Source organism: Chrysochloris asiatica, unplaced genomic scaffold (assembly GCF_000296735.1).
Source record: "Chrysochloris asiatica unplaced genomic scaffold, ChrAsi1.0 scaffold00045, whole genome shotgun sequence".
In the NCBI taxonomy this organism is placed as follows: domain Eukaryota; kingdom Metazoa; phylum Chordata; class Mammalia; order Afrosoricida; family Chrysochloridae; genus Chrysochloris; species Chrysochloris asiatica.
The window spans coordinates 15,915,336-15,932,044 of NW_006408563.1; the positions used below are offsets into that span (position 1 = coordinate 15,915,336).

At 39.4% G+C, this 16,709-nt stretch overlaps 1 protein-coding gene across 1 annotated transcript in view; it reads left to right on the forward strand.

Annotated features, from left to right (window-relative positions):
* The first annotated feature begins 4,861 nt into the window (after nucleotides 1–4,861).
* GTF3C3 (general transcription factor IIIC, polypeptide 3, 102kDa) overlaps nucleotides 4,862–16,709 on the forward strand; it is a 54,245-nt gene continuing 42,397 nt past the window's right edge. Inside the window, exons 1-3 of the mRNA XM_006862014.1 lie at nucleotides 4,862–5,013; nucleotides 6,430–6,538; nucleotides 15,510–15,697. Of these exons, the coding sequence (XP_006862076.1) occupies nucleotides 4,912–5,013; nucleotides 6,430–6,538; nucleotides 15,510–15,697 (399 nt within the window). The 5' untranslated portion in view covers nucleotides 4,862–4,911. The remainder of the gene's footprint in view (nucleotides 5,014–6,429; nucleotides 6,539–15,509; nucleotides 15,698–16,709) is intronic.

Here is a 16,709-nt window from a genome sequence, read left to right on the forward strand (position 1 = left end):
AAGGGGAGGAACCTCAGTTCCTGGAGTCCTAGGAAACAGACTTGCAGAATGTGCCCTTTGGGGTTTTAAATTGTTAAGGAAAAAAAAAAAAAAAAAAGCTGAAATGAATAGAGAGAAATACTGTTAACTGATGGTACATGGAGGGGATTATAATCATTGTAATGAAACAAGGTGTATGATTTGTTGAATGTAAAACCAATGATCTGCCCTGTAAACTTTCATTTAATTCACAATAACAAAAACTTAAGAAAAGAAAAAAAAGAACAGATTTTGTGTATGGTTTAGCATGTTCTGTTGTAATTAGTTGTATATGTGACTGTTTCCCCTGAAGGGCTGTCTTTGTGAGGAGAAAGCATCTCTAAACGTATCTTTATTTCCCAAGCATTTACTGCAATACCCAGCATGTAGCAAGTGTTCAATAAATACTTGTTCAAGTCAAAACTCTGCCATTTTCACACAGTAATGGAAGCTGCTTCTAGTTTATGTCAGATTTGTTTTTTTTAACCATCAAAAAAAATATAGTAATTATTAGAATAACTAAGAACCAGCGACTATTATTGACCCTCTGTTCAGGGCTGCAATAGATGGATCCTGACAAAATGGGAGAAAAATGAGGAACAGATCTAAAATTCTTGAAAACAAATACAGACTTACTGGACCAGATGAGTTTAGAGGATTCTCCAAGGCTATAGCTCTGAGACACTCTTTAAATCTAGAACCAAAACTAACTCCTGAGGTGACCTTTTAGCTAAATAACAGGTTGTCTCACAAAATAAAGAATGTTGTTGTTGTTGTCAGGTGCCATCGAGTCGGAACCGACTCATAGCGACCTCATGCACAGCAGAATGAAACAATGTCCGATCCTGGGCCAACCTCACTACCGCTGCCACACTTGAGTCCATCAATGATGCCACCTGGCTGACCCATCTCATTAGGGGTCTTCCTCTTTTTCTCTGACCCTCCACCTTACCCAGCATGACATCCTTCTCCAGCGACTGTTTCCTCCGGACAACATGTCCAAAATATGAGAGATGAAGCTTAGCCATCCTGGCCTCCAAGGAGCACTCTGGCTGCACTTCTTCCAAAACAGATCTATTGGTTCTTTTGGCAGTCCATGGCACTTTCAGTGTTCTCCTCCAACACCACAACTCAAAGGCATAAATACGCTGCTTCTTTTAAAAAAATAATCTATATGAGACTGAGTAGTCAACCATTACTTTAAAATAAATATGAGAAAACAAGAGGGCAGAGAAACTAGATAAATGGAAATGAAACAACCAGAACAGAAAAGATGAGAATGTTTATGTATTGTGAAGACTGTAATCAACATCACAGGACAATCTGTAGAAATTATTGAATGGAAACCTAAACTGCTGTGTAAACTTTCATCAAAAACACAATGAAATATTACTTTTAAATGAATAAGTAAATTAAAAATATAAGAAATTGTTATTGAGCTATTTCTCATAAAAGTATATATAGTATAGTTTAGATAAAAGGTAGTGTGATAAAGAGTGTTTACCCACCCAGATACCAGTGATTACATTTCCCTTTCTTATCACCTTCCCTGCTCTGAGTGTCAAATGCTCCACCAAAGGAATGCTTACCAGTTTCTGGGCCTTTGAAAAGGGAGGCCATCCACATGGGCAGTTTAGATGGGGCTTCAAATAGTCTCAGAGCTAGGCGTGTACATTCTGCTGGAAAATTCCCCACAATTTGCAGGTAGATGTTGATGGCAGATCTACACTCCACACTTAACTGGTTTCTTAATGGTGCTGTTATTGGCAATTGGATGCAAACAAGTCTTCATTGTATATAACTAGTATACCTGGTCTCTAAACACTGTGTATTAATTAGTAGCTCTCCCATACTACACTATCATTTTTGACAGCCCAAACTCCTCTACAGACATTTCCAAAAGCCCATATGGAGACATGATTTTGCTTTGGACTAAGAACCATTGCTAGGAAACCAGCAGATGTATAATGTTACCTCCAATGGAAATAAATGTACTGCAAGTATTCTAAGTTCTCAAGGGATTCATGATACTTCTGGTACATGGGTCCTTGGCAGCCTGTCCTACCCTTGTTCAGTGAACACCTCCTTTTCCAGGACATGTCCTGCCTAGAGTGGTCAAGAACTCTTAAGGCTACGAGGTTTTGCCCTACTTGCAAGGTATCATGCTGACCAACACTGTAACTTAGGAGTCTGAGACAATAGATGTTATTACTCAAGGAGCATCTGGAAGCCTCTTCTTCACATTCCAATGGATTCCTTTATCTCCAAGTACCACAAAGATCATGCAGAAGTGATTCCAAGTTTATTCTGTATGTGCAGTGGGTCTTTGTCACAATTGAGGAACCTCAAATTTAGGGAACTGCCCCTGCCTCCCACCACTGCCTCCATAAGTGAACTACTATCAAGTGCCCAACCTTTGCCCTTTATTTGCTTGTTGTTAAGTGCTGTCAAGTTGGTTCCTACTCATAGCCACCCTGTATAGAGTTTCCAAGGAGCAGCTGGTGGGTTTGAACAACCTTGCGGTTGGCAGTCCAACGCTTATCCTATAGTGCTACACAAGGACCCCAACCTTTGTCCTAGAAGCATTATCTTCATTATGCCTGTCAGAAAACAAATCTACGATTTAGCTGAGGGAGATAGTTTCTCTTTCGAAGTTATTTGCTTTACAAACATTCTTGAAAAGGTAGTCCAGAATGAAAGTGAAAAGCCAGAGGTCCATAGAAAAAGTATTTTCCAACAAAGGTCATACCCTATACTTGTTTATCACCCACCAGAAGGGGAAAGGATGGAGTCCTGTCCTTCTTCATACTTTTAAAGTCTAGTGGCATGGCACGTGTTCTATGTTCTGCTTCCTTCAAACCTTCCACTTTGGTTCTCAAAAATCAGTGAGCAATTCTAAAAAATAGAATATTGGTCTCTTTTTCTTTTTACATTACTGTTAAAACACTTCAACTTTATTTCCAGATAATGTGGATGCCTCTGACTCATCAAGGGACAAATCACTCAAGGAAGTAGAGAAAAGAAGAACAGAAAGATTAAACTTTCAAAATTGTTTGCTACATTCTGACCTCGAAAAGAACATTCATGCCATCAAATTGTTCCATAGCAGAAAATCCACTCTCTCCTCCCTGCCCCACCCGCTGTTCTCCATAATTGAATAGAAATCTCCAGAATTGGTGTTTTCACATTCTGAGCAGTCAACAATTAAACAAGTGAGTTTAGGCAAGTCCCTTTTAGGAATCTTAGGAGAGCATTCTCCTTATCTCTGCCCTGTGGAATCACATTGGACTGTTAACCACAAGGTTGGCAGTTCAAACTCACCAGTTACTTGGAAGCCTTTTACTGGGTTGTTATGAATCAGAACTGACTCCACGGTGTTTAACAACAACAAAGGATGATCGTATAGAGACATAGATAGCCAAGTGATAGTCTTCCTGTAATCTGTCTCTAACTTTAGCTGTATATTTAGCTAATATTCCCTGTACCTCAACTCCTTTGCCCATTCCAAAAGCACTTTTAAATCCACGTAATTCACTTGTAAAATTTTAGCATTTTACAAATTACTAGGCTAAAAAAATTATTAGGTTACAGAATAGAGGGTAACAAAGGCATGTCATGCAGTGCAACCTTTAAATTGTTTAGTCTAATGTAGCTAGAAGAGGAAACGCAGAGGAATAATTATAACACAATGTAAAACAATCACAGCATCATGTGAGGAGAAAAAAATCATACCATTGAGGAGAGGCAGTACATTATAATAATTTCAAGCATGAGATTTGGAGTCAGATAGATCAGGGTTCAAATTCTGGCTTCAAATCTTTGATTATTAGATATGACTTTGGCATTAGGAATGACAGCATACACTTCTACGAATTGTTTTGAAACGCATATGCAATGTGCAGAAGGCAGTACCTGGTTTATAGGAAATGGGTAACAACGTACGGAAACCATATCAACTATGGTTATAAAGCTTGACTGTTGGAAAAGAATAGCTGAGTGGCAGGTTGAGGGTTGAATGTGAGGGTGGTTGTTGTTGGTAAGTGCTTTCAAGTCGGTTCCGACTCGTAGCGAGAGGAGCAGCTGGTGAGATTGAACCTTATGATTCAAACCGACCTGGCGGTCCAGGTCCAGCGCATTTAGTCACAGCGCCACACCAGGACTCCACTGAGAGGACAGATAAATTATTTACAAACTGGGAATGAGCCTAGGAAAGGAAGGGCTTGGGGATTTATGGAAGAAGAGAAAACTCACCTTACCATTGATTGAAGAGAATGGGATTTAGAGCCTTAATTGTGGAAAGGCTTCAGTTTTTTTTGAGGCAGAAGAAGCCTGGCACAAGACATGGAAGAGAAAATGATTAGTTTAAGAACTAATCACTACCGCATGTTGCTGTTAAACGCTATCGAATCAGTTCTGGTTCATCGCGACCCTCTGGATATAAGGGTTTCTGAAGAGCGGCTGGTGGGTGTAAGCAGTGTTTACTAGAGCGCTACAGCAGGACGCCGCATAGATCAAAGTAACTTAAAGAACAAACATTCAAAAAGGGTAATAGCTTGTGAATGAGAATGAAACAAACATTTTAATGGGGACTTGAAGGAAATTAACTAGATTAAGGCACAATCTCTTTAAAATAAATAACTGCCAAATAATTTAAAACACAGGCGAGGAGATCCCTGCGGGTCCTTTGTACTGAAGTTCCGGCGGGAAAGTCCCGCTAGCGCCAGTGTAAAAGAGGTTCGGGCCGGTGCGCTTGCGGAACCAGAGCACGGTGGTTGCGGCGCAGTCAGGACGGTGTTCTCGAAGGACGCCGGTCCCAGTGAAGGATAGTCTGGCCTATGATGTTCTTCCGGTTTTCTGAGCCGTTTCCTGGTACTGTTACCTGACGCGGTAGACATGTCGGGGTTCAGTCCGGAGCTTATCGAGTACCTGGAAGGGAAAATTTCCTTCGAGGAGTTCGAAGGACGAAGAGAAGAGAGAAAAACACGCGAGAAGAAAGTAAGGACATGCTAGACTTGAATGCTCCTTCTGACTTTGAAATACACTAATGTGACTCAGATGATCCATTTGCTGCGATAGGGCAGGCGGGGAACTCGAATTTCCATTGTCTGGATATAAATTCTTCTTTTGCCAAATAGGAAACTTTATTTGACGATAGTTTAGCGTTGGAAGGTTGAACAGCAACTAACAACATGTTAAATGACGAGTGAGGGAGATAAAGAGTGGCGTTTGGAGCAAGAGTATCTATCTGTTGTTTATAGCCACTGAGTCCCTTTGTGAGTTTGAATGGGCAAGTCGCTTCACTTCTTTGTTGTTGTTGTTAAGTGCCGTCGAGTCGGTTCCGACCCATAGCGACCCTAAACAAGGGTTTCCGAGGCTGTAAATCTTTACGGGAGTAGAAAGCCTCATCTTTCTCCCGCGGAGCGGCTGGTAGCTTCGAACTGTGGACCTTGCGGTTCGCAGCCCAATTCGTAGCCACTACGCTACCAGAGCTCTATTTCTAAATTAAGGAGAGTTGAGCTCTTCATTTTTAGAAATTTTCCAGTGGTAGATGTAACCTATAGCAACCAAAAGGGTGAACTTTATTGTCTGCTAACAAAAACATTCATACATTTCTTCATAAGTATTTAAAACACGTGAAAAATATTTGAACTTTCTATATCTTCTGAATTATTTGAAATTCAAGGGAAAATAAAAGTAGCACATTTTTTAATCTTCTGGCAGACATCTTTCCTAATCAATGCAACTGATAGGGCCCATCTCTTTTTAATTCAAGGGACTGACATACATTGTGCACAGTTATTTTTACAAATGACTTATTCAGCCTAAAAGATGAAGCCTAAGTATTTTGAAATGCTTTGAGTGTTACATTTTAGATTCCACATATGTGTACAAAGCTTTTGTGTATGTGTGTGTGTGTATATATATATACACACATATATATATGTATAGAGTCGTGGTGTGGCGCAGTGGTTTAATACACCAGACTGCAAAGCCGTTTGAACTGCAAGGTCGGTGGTTCAAGCTCACCACCTGCTCCTTGGAAACCCTATATAGGGTCGCTATGGGTCAGAACCGACTCGATGGCACTTAACAACAATAACATATGTACATATATACACACATGTATATGTATACATATAAGGAGCTCTGGTAGCATAGTGGTTATGAATTGGGATGTAAACTGCAAGGTCAGCAGTTTGAAACTACCAGCTGTTCCACGGGAAAAAGATGAGGTGTTCTGCTCCTATAAAGATTTACAGCCTCGGACACCCAGTGAAGGTTCACTATGAGTCGGAACTGACTCATAGCGACCCTGTACAGAGAAAGAAATAAAATGAAGCAAATGTTGTATTCTTAAATGGGAGGGCAAAATTCTCATTAGTTTCTGGAATCATTCATTTTCAATCACAGAGTCTTCAGGAAAAAAGAAAGTTAGCTGAAGAAAATGCAAATGACTTTGAAGTTCCATCATCATCAGGAATTGACTCTTCCAAATCTCAAAATAAAGATAGCAATGAAGGTATGTTACGAACATTTGTTAAGGTACCTAAGTAAAGTAATTTAATGAAAACATTTTTTTTAATTACACATGCTTGTTTTAGGGAGAAAAAGTCCCCATATATAAATATACTTTGTTGTTAGGTGCCATCGAGTTGGTATCAACTCATAGCGACCCTGTGCACAACAGAACGAAACACTGCCCGGTCCTGCACCAACCTCACAATCGTTGGTACATTTGAGCCTATCGCTACTGCCTCTGTGCCAGTCCATCTCATTGGGGGTCTTCCATTTTTTCTCCGACCCTCCGTTTTCCCAAACATGATATTCTTCTTCAGGGGCTGGTCCCTCCTGACAATATGTCTGAAGTATAAGGGACAAAGTCTGGCCATCCTGGCTTTCAGGGCGCTTTCTGACTGTGCATCTTCCTACACAGATTAGTTTGTTATTTTGGCAGTCCATGGTACTTTTAATATTCTCCTCCAACACCATAGCTCAAATGCATCAATTCTTTTACAGTCTTATTCACTGTTCAACTTTCACATGTATATAAGGTTATTGAAAATACCATGGTTTGGGTCAGGTGTACCTTAGACCTCAAACTATTATGTTTGCTCTTGAACACTTTAAAGAGATCTTGTACAGCAGATTTGCATAATGTAATACATCATTTGATTTTTTTTGACGGCTAATTTCATGAGTGTTGATGGTTGATCCGCGCAAAATGAAGTCTTTGGCAACTTTAATCTTTTCTCCATTTATATGGATATTATTTATTGGTCTAGTGGTGAGGATTTTTGTTTTCTTTACGTGGAGGTGCAACCCATATCGAAGGCTGTGGTCTTTGATCTTCATCAGTAAGTATTTTAAGTCATCTTAGATTTGAGCAAGCAAGGTTGTATCATTTGCATATCACAGGTTGCTAATGAGTCTTCCTCCAACCCTGATGCCACATATTTCTTCATATAATCCAGCTCCTCGGATTATTTTTTCAATATACAGATTGGATAAGTGTGGTGGAAGAATACAACCCTGGCACATACCTTTCTTAATTTTAAACCATTCGTTGTTTCCTTGTTCTTTTCTAACAACTATTTCTTGGTCTATAGGTTTCTCATGAGCACAGCTAAATGTTCTGGAATACACAGTCTCTGCAGTGTCCATTGCTTGTCATTATCCACACAACCGAAAGCCTTTGTGTGATCAATATAGCATAGAAAAACAGCTTTCTGGTATTCTCTACTTTCATCCAAGATTGATCTGATGTCAGTAATGACATCCTTTTTTCCATGTCCTCTTCTGAATCCAGCTAGAACCTCTGGAAATTCTGTCAATGTATAGTTGTGGCCATTTTTTAATCACCGCTAGCAAAATTTTGCTTGCAAGTGATATTAATGATATCTGCATTCCATTGGGTCACCTCTGTTTGGAATGGGCACAAATATAGATCTGTTCCAATCACTTTGCCAGATAGTTGCCTTCCAAATTTCTTGGCATGATGAGTGAGTGCCTCCAGTGCTGCATCAGTTTTTTTAAAGATTTCAGTTTGTATTCCATCAATTCCTGGAGCTTTGTTCTTTGCCAGTGCCTTCAATGCACCTTGGACTTCTTTCTTCAGTATCATTGGCTCTTGATCTTATGCTCCGTCTTCAAATGGTGGAACATTGACCATCTCTTTCTGGTACAGTAACTATGTGTATTCCTTCAATCTTCTTTTGATGCTTTCTGCATCATTTGGTAGTTTGCCCATTGTTGTTGTTGTTGTTAGGTGCCATCGAGTCTTTACCGTCCCATAGCGGCCTTATGCACAGCAGAATGAAAGACTGCCCAATCCTGGGCCAACCTCACTACTGTTGCCACACTTGAGTCCATCGATGCTGCCACTTGGCCAGTCCATCTCGTTGGGGTCTTCCTCTTTTTCTCTAACCCTCCACCATCTAAAAATCCAACTGGAGAAGGATTTTGCCCATAGAGTCCTTCAATATTTCAAATTGAGGCTTGGATTTTTTTCTTCAATTCCCTCAGCTTGAGTACTGCCGAGTGTGTTCTTCCTTTTGGTTTTCTAACTCCAGGACTTTGTACATTTCGTTATAATATTTGACTTTGTTGTCTTGAGTTGCCTTGTGAAATTTTCTATTCAGTCCTCTTACCTCCTCATTTCTTCTGTTTGCTTTAGCCTTTCTATGCTGGAGAGCAAGTTTCAGAGTCTCTTCTGACATCCATTTTGATCTTTTCCTTTGTTCTTGTATTTTTAATGGTCTCTTGCTGTCTTCCTGTATGATGTTCTTGATGTATCCCACAGCTCTTCTGGTTTTCGGTCTTTAATGTATCAAATCTCTTCTTCAGATGATCTCTAATTTCAGCTGGGATATGTTCAAGGTCATACATTGACTCTGTGGACTTGTTTTAGTTTTCTTCAGCTTCAGCATGAGCTTGTTATATGAGCAATTAATGGTCTGTTCCACAGTCTGCCTCAGGCCTTGTTTTAGCTGATGATATGGAACTTTTCCATCGTCTCTTTCCACAGATGTAGTCAATTAGATTTCTGTGTATTTCCTCAGGTGAGGTCCATGTGTTTAATCATCTTTTATGTTGTTTGAAAAAGGTATTTGCCATGAAGTCACTGGTCTTGCAGAATTCTATCATGTGATCTGCAGCATAATATGTATCACCAAGGCTATATTTTCCAACTACTGATCTTTCCTTTTTGTTTCCAACCTTTGCTGTTCAGCTCTTTTATCTCATCGTTTCTTCGTTTGCTTTAGCTTCTCTATGTTAAGAAGGAAATTTCTGTCTCTTACATGCATTTTGAACTTTTCTTTCTTGTATTTTTTAATGATTTTTTTGGTTTCTTCTTCTATAATGTTCTTGATGTCTTACCACAATTCCTCTGGTCTTTGGTCATTAGCGTATACTGCATCAAATATGTCTTTGACTTGTTTTCTAAATTCAGGTGAGATATTCTCAAGGTCGTCTTTTGTCTCTTGTGGATTTATTTGAGTTATTTTCGGCTTTAGCCTGAACTTGCATATAAGCAGTTCATGCTCTGCTCCGCAGTCAATGCCTGGCCTTGCTGTGGCTGATGATAATTGAGCTTATCCTTTGTCTCTTCCCACAGATGTGCTCAGTTTTATTTCTGTGTATTCCATCTTGTGAGGTCCACGTGTATGTTGTTAAGGATGCTGAGTTGGTTCTGACTCATTTCAATCCTGTATAGGGTTTCTGAGTAGGTTGATAGATTGGAACTATGACCTTATGGTTAGCAATCCAGTACTTATGCTTCAGCACCACACGCGTACTCCTTTGCCTTCTGTGTTGAAAATGTATTTGCAGCGAGTAAGTTATTGTTCTTGCAAAAATCTGTCATGCAGCCTTCAACATCATTTCTTTTACCAAGGTCATGTTTCCCATCTATGGATCCTTCTTTGTTTTCAGTTTTCACTTTCCAATCACCAGTAGTTATCATTGCATCTTGATTGCATGTTTGATCAATTTCAGACTGAAGAATTTTGTAGAATTCTTAAATTTCATCATCTTTACCTTAGTTGTTGGTGTGTAAATTTGTTCAATATTTTTATTAACTGGTCTTCTTGTAAACATGTGGCTATTCTTATCACAGACGACATCGTACTTAAAAGATAGCTCTTTCTAAGATACCTTTCTAATGATCACAGTGCTGATAACAATTTATTGTATCCGTTTATCTGTGTCAAATTCAAAGGATTTTTTTTATTAGGTCTGATACAGAGCTAAACTAAACTTTGTAGTCCTAGGGCATAAAAGTAGAGGTGGTTGATTCTTTTCCTGTAAACAAATAGACCTAGACGCACAGAGAGCATACATTCTTTCTGTAGGTAGAGAATAAATAAGGTGTATTCTTGCTGTCCTGGACCACGTTAGGAAGAAAGGTACATGATCCTTAGCTGAAAAAGAGAGAAAATTGAGGTTAAAAATCCTTATCCTGCCAGCCAAGTGAGGTCAGTAGGCTGATGCTCTAACAATCTATGGGTCCTTCTTTGTCTACCCAGAAGTGGAGCAACTCTTTCATCATCAGGTTTCTGAGGTGCCCCTCTGAGTACCTCTGGTCCTGCTCCTTGGAGCAGCCCCTGGAGGTGGTTATCAGGCCCTCCCTAAAAAAGGGGTCGGTTGGGTCCAGTTGTGACTCATCACCAGTGGCCAGTCACATAAATACTATGTAGTCTCTGCGCAAGTAATTTGTCGGTTCTTTTAAGATGCAGAGTCACCAGTTTCCCAAAATGGAATTATTCCAGAACTCCATCTAGGCCGTTGGTGAACGGAAGAAAGGATCAGTTGTGAACAGGCTTTTGACAAAGTCAACTAATTCGGATATATAGCCACTTAGATCATTGTCTTTAGTCTCCTGGACATTGCTGAAAACAACAACAACAACAAAAACTTATGCCAAAAATTGATTCCATCTCATGGGATCGCATGTTATTCCACATGTTATAGAGTAGAACTGAATGTTAGAGGTTTTCTTGATTTTAATATTTATAGAAGCAGACCACCATTCCTTTGTTCTATGAATTCACTGGATGGAGTTGAGTGCCAGCCTTTCCGTACTCACCAGTTTCCTACAGGTTGATTTTGACTTACAGTGACCCTATAGGACTGAGATAAGGAGCTCTGGTAGCATGGTGGTTACGAATCGGGCTGCGAACCTCAAGGTCAGCAGTTCGAAACTACCAGCTGTTCCACGGGAGAAAGATGAGGCTTTCTGCTCCCGTAAAGATTTACAGCCTCAGAAACCCTGTACAGGGTCTCTGAGTCAGCACCGACTCCACGGCACATCACCATGACCACAGTAGGTCTGAGATGAACTGCCCCATAGGGTTTCCAAGTCTGTAATCGTTATGCAAGCTGACTGCCACGTCTATTTACTGTAGAGCATGCTAGTGGACTTGAACTCTAATCTTTCCTTAGCAACTGAGTGCTTAACCATTGTGCCCCTAGCGTACCTTTTGTTCAGTTAGTATTTAACGTACACTTATGCTCCACTAAAGGGATCTTTGTTGCTGAATGTTGTTAAGTACCATTGAGTTTGTTCTAACGCACCCTGTATAGTGTTTCTGAGGAGCAGCTTGTGGGTTTGAACCTCTGACCTTGTGGTTAGTAGTCCTGTGCTTATCTTACAGCAGAATACCAGGACTCCTCCTTGTTGCTGAATATAACTGCTCAATTCATGCTCTTCTAGAGCCCCTTTCTCAGACATGTTTTCAGATAGAGACTTCTTTCAGCTTTTCTCTGTTATTGCTGACAAATAAAAATGTAACTAATTTTTGTATATTGTATCCAACATGGTTTTTAATTCTGACTTGTATATTGATTCTTTTGAATTTTCAACCACATAATCATGTCATCTGTGAATGGGAACACATATTTCGTCCTTGCTATCTTTATGACTTTTATTTCTTTTACCTTATTTCCTTGACTGGGCTCTACAGTAGAATGGTGAATGGAAGTGGTGATACTAGGCACCATTGTTTCAATCCTGGTAACTCAGTAATTTGTCAGTACATAATCCTGGTGTGGCACAGTTCATTCAACTTTTTGAATGGCTGTATTTTCGTCTTTCAGGATGTGAGGGCAGTCTACTTAGAACAGCTCTTGAACATTATGACACATGCTATTCTACTTGCCAGTGTCTCACGCAAATCATATGCTCTCTTTGGATATTTTTGTTCCTTTTTCTGATTGCTCCCTTAGCAGATGATTGTTGAGAGATTTTTCTTTCAGTTCAGTAATTTGGCTTTTTAAAGGTTCAGTTATGTTTCTTTGCAGTTTCAGTGTATTTTCTATTTCTGAAGTCTTAGCATTAATCTTCTGCCTGCTAATTGCTGATTTTGTATGTTTCCCATTTTTCCATAGTTTTGTCAGTTTGTTCTTTGATGTTTTCCTTGATTTCATCTGTAGCTTTCTCTATCTTTTCCTTAATCCATTGACATTGTCTAATTAGCATTCTTTTAAATTCACTATCAGGTAGTTGCAATACTATTTATGGTGTTAATATTTTCTCTCTGTTACTTGTTTGAGGCACTCTGTCTTGTTTCTTTGTGTAAAATGAAATTGTCTATTTTCTCTGAGACATTGTGATGTCATATTTATATTTAGTTGATTCTCAGGCACTCACCACCTGTCTCCTGATGGATGTGGTAGAGACCGAAAGTGTGTAGTTCTCTGTTCACTGTGTAATATAGTTCAGGGAGCATTCATGTGCCTCCAGAATCAGGGACACTGTGCCTAGCGCCCGATTCCAGGCAGACCAGAGGCTGTGCTGAAGAGGGTGACACTGGCTGCTGGGTTGGTGAGTGCAGGGACTGGTCCTCTGTACTAGGAGAGCACAGGAACAAGGGAGAACTGCACCCTCTTGTCGCTAAGCTCCAACCTTGCCCTGTACCCTCAGGCTGTATTATCAGCCTCTCACTCACCAGCCAGCCCTCCTACAAGCCTCCAGGTTTTCTTCTCTCTCAGTGCTCCTGCTGTTCAGCTTTCTCTTCCAGTTGGCACTCAAGTCCACTTCTCTGTTCCGTCCTCTGATGGTCAGGGTTCCAGGATGACCACCTGTATCTGTTTCACTCGTTCTTCCATGTCTTGGAGAGGTTTCACTCAGTGAATCAGACTGCCTTGATATTATTTTGAATGTTCAGAATTCTTGAGTATGGTCCTAGTGACTTTATAATAATGATAATTAACTTGTGAAGGAGCTCTGGTAGCGTAGTGGTTACGAGTCGGGCTGCTAACCTCAAGGTCAGCAGTTCAAAACTACCAGCCATTCCACAGGAGAAAGATGAGGCTTTTTGCTCCCATAAAGATCTACAGCCTCAGAAACCCTGTGCAGTCATTATGAGTCAGAACTGACTCCACAGCACACTACCACCACCATTTACTTGTTACTCAGAACATGTGAAATTTTTTTTTTTTTTTTTTTTTTTGTATTGTTTTCCTTAAATATACTGATGAAGATATTTTGGGGGGGGGGCGGGGTTGAAGGTGTTTGACTTAAGTGAATAAGTTTATTTTTTTGAAAATGTTACAGAAGTTGACCATGTTGTCAGGTGACTCATAGCAACCCTGTGCAATACGCAACAAAACACTGCTCAGTCCTGCACCATCCTCAAAACTGTTGTTATACTTGAGCCCATTGCTGCTGCCTCTGTGCCAATCCACCTTGTTGAGGATCTTCATTTTTTTTACAGAACCTCCCCTTTACCAAACATGATATCCTTCACCAGGAATAGGTCCCTGCTGGTGATATGTCCAAAGTATGAGAGACAAAGGGTCACCATACTAGCTTCTAAGGAATACTATGGCTGTACTTTTTCCAACACAGATTTATTTGTTCTTCTGACAGTCTATGGTACTTTCAGTATTCTCTAACACAGTAGCTCAAATGCATCAGTTGTTCTACTGTCCAGCTTTCACATGCATAGGAAACTGATGCAATACCATGGCTTGGATGAGGCACATCTTAATCCTCAAACTGCCATCTTTGCTCTTGAACACGTTAAAGAGGTCTTGGGCAGCAGATTTGCTTGTGTAATATGTCATTTATTTCTTGCCTGCTGCTTCCATGAGAGTTGATTGTGCATGTAAGCAAAATGAAGTCTTTGACTACTTTAATCTTTTCTCCATTTATCATGATGTTATTTATTGGTCCAATTGTGAGGATTTTTGTTTCGTTTACATTGAGGCGCAATCTCTACTGAAAACTAGTCTTTGATATTCTTTAATAAATATTTTAAGTTCTCTTTATTTACTTCTAGCAAGGAAAGTTGTATCATCTGCATATCACAGATTATTAAAGTCTTCCTCTAGTCCAGCTGCCATAAGAAATGAAGCTTTAGCACTTATTTTCCACATATAACAAAATTTGTTGATTTCAGTGTTATCCTAAGACTCAGATGAAATATGTCATTTTGTCCTGTAAGAATAATGATAACATTTTAATAATCTTCTTATTAGGTCTGCTTCGACTCCTGTTGACCCCATGTGATAGAGTAGAGCTACTCCATGAGGTTTTCTATGCTGTAATCTTTATAGGAGCAGGTCACCGGGGGTTTCTCTTGTGGAGCCAATGATTAAACTCCAACTGCCAACCTTTTGGTTTGTAGCTGAACAGTTAACCATTGCTTCATCAGCACTCCTTTCATACTAATTGTGACACTTACTGAGTGGTGACTATATGCTGGGCGTTCTTCTGAACACACACATACACACACACACACACACACACACACACACACACACTGAATTTATCCTCAAAGCAACCTTATAAGGAAAGCATTATCATTAACCCTGTGAGAAATTCTCAAGATGGTCCAGCTTCAGGAATAAAGTGTTCATGAGATTGCTAGATCAGCCAGACAGAGTTGTTAATTCACATGCAGGGATATGTAAACAGGATGAATTGGGGCAAGGGAAGAAAGAAACCTGTTCTAGGACTAGGAACTTTAAATAAGAATACAATCGTTAAGACCATTGCTGCCCATCCTGGCTGTAAAATCAATAAAGAAAACCTCACTCTCACTAAAATGAGTACAGATTGGGATTACTTGAGCATTGTAGACAATGTTTCTCACACAGCCCTGCTTTGAATGAGGAAACCAGTGTACAGAAAGCTGAAATAATTTGCCCAAGGTTACACATCTAGCAATGGATGGAGATGAAGTATGCACCCAGGCTGCCTGGCTCTAGAGCCCTCATGCTACACTAATATAAGTAATTTTACAGTTCTGTCTGATTCTGTGTCAGCAGCGTTTATTCAATTCTTGTGTCAGCCATTTCTATACATGACTCTGTGATAGTCTTCTTTCAGTTGATGAGGTGTGTACTTTTAAATATGCTGTTGCTGTGGGAGGAATTTATATTCCAGATAAATGGTAGATGTATAACTTTGAGTGCTGCTTTTGTCTTTTGAACGTTGTATGATTTTTTTTTTTTATTTTTCACAACTTCTTTGTCTCTTTCTTTAGGAGAAACATCAGATGGAGTCAGTAAGTCAGTTCACAAGGTCTTTGCTTCCATGCTTGGAGAGAATGAAGATGATGAAGAGGAAGAGGATGAAGAGGAAGATGAGGAAGAAACATCTGAACAGCCCACTGCAGGCGATGTGTTTGTATTGGAGATGGTTCTCAATCGAGAAAATAAGAAAATGATGAAGGTAAATTATTTCTTATTTTGGTTATTATAAACATGATATTAAAAATTGGCCTAGTAATTGAAAAAGAAATCTTTACATTATAATAGGGAAAAATTCAAACTATAAAAGGAAATACTGTGAAACAACCACTGTCAATGGTTTCTTATGTTTCCTTTTAGAGACTTTTTATGTAAAAGTGTAATTCTTGCTTATGTCAGAATGTATTTTAGATTTATTATTAAAACATGGATCAAGTTTATCTGAATGTACAAATTTTAAGGAAAGAGGATCTTTGGCAGATTGTATCACATTAAGTGTCCTAGCACTTAAATCCATTTTGCAGTATGCACTTCTGTGTTTGATACTATTTTAATTATCAATACACCTGCTGCTGCTACTGAGTCAGTTTCATTATAGAAACCCTGTGTAGGGCTTCAGAGGCTATAAATCTTTATGGGAGCAGAAAACTTCTTGTTTCTTCCATAGAGTGACTGCCAAATTCCAAATGTTGATCTTGTGATTAGCAACTCAGTACATTGCCACTGTGCTTCCAGGGACCCTTATTGATATATCAAACCCTCACTTACTGGCTATCTTGTTATTCAACATTTCACTTGTTTGACAGTTGTGAGAAAAATCTGCTCTCAGATTATTTTGCTCATTATACCTAGCTGTAATGCTAAGGTGTGATGGATAGCTTAAGTGTTGGTTTGACTGGATTGTGATTTGCAGTGGTATAGCAGTTAAATTAGCACATATGAGGAAGATTCAAAAAGGTCGTAAAAAAATTTCATTATTTTTTAATTCCATTTTTCCATGAAGAGTTTGAAGCCCCCTTGTCATTTTGCAGTTGTGTAACAATGTTGTCAGTTGTCAGTCCCTTTTGTGATCTGATGTGGCCATCCATTTTCACATAATGCCAATTTCTGTGTCAACAAGTGAGGAGTGGGTATGTTGCCTAACCAGGTTAATTTTTGCTTTTTAAATATATTTTGTTATGCTTTGACCTTTTTACTGTAGGAAGTTGTTGTTG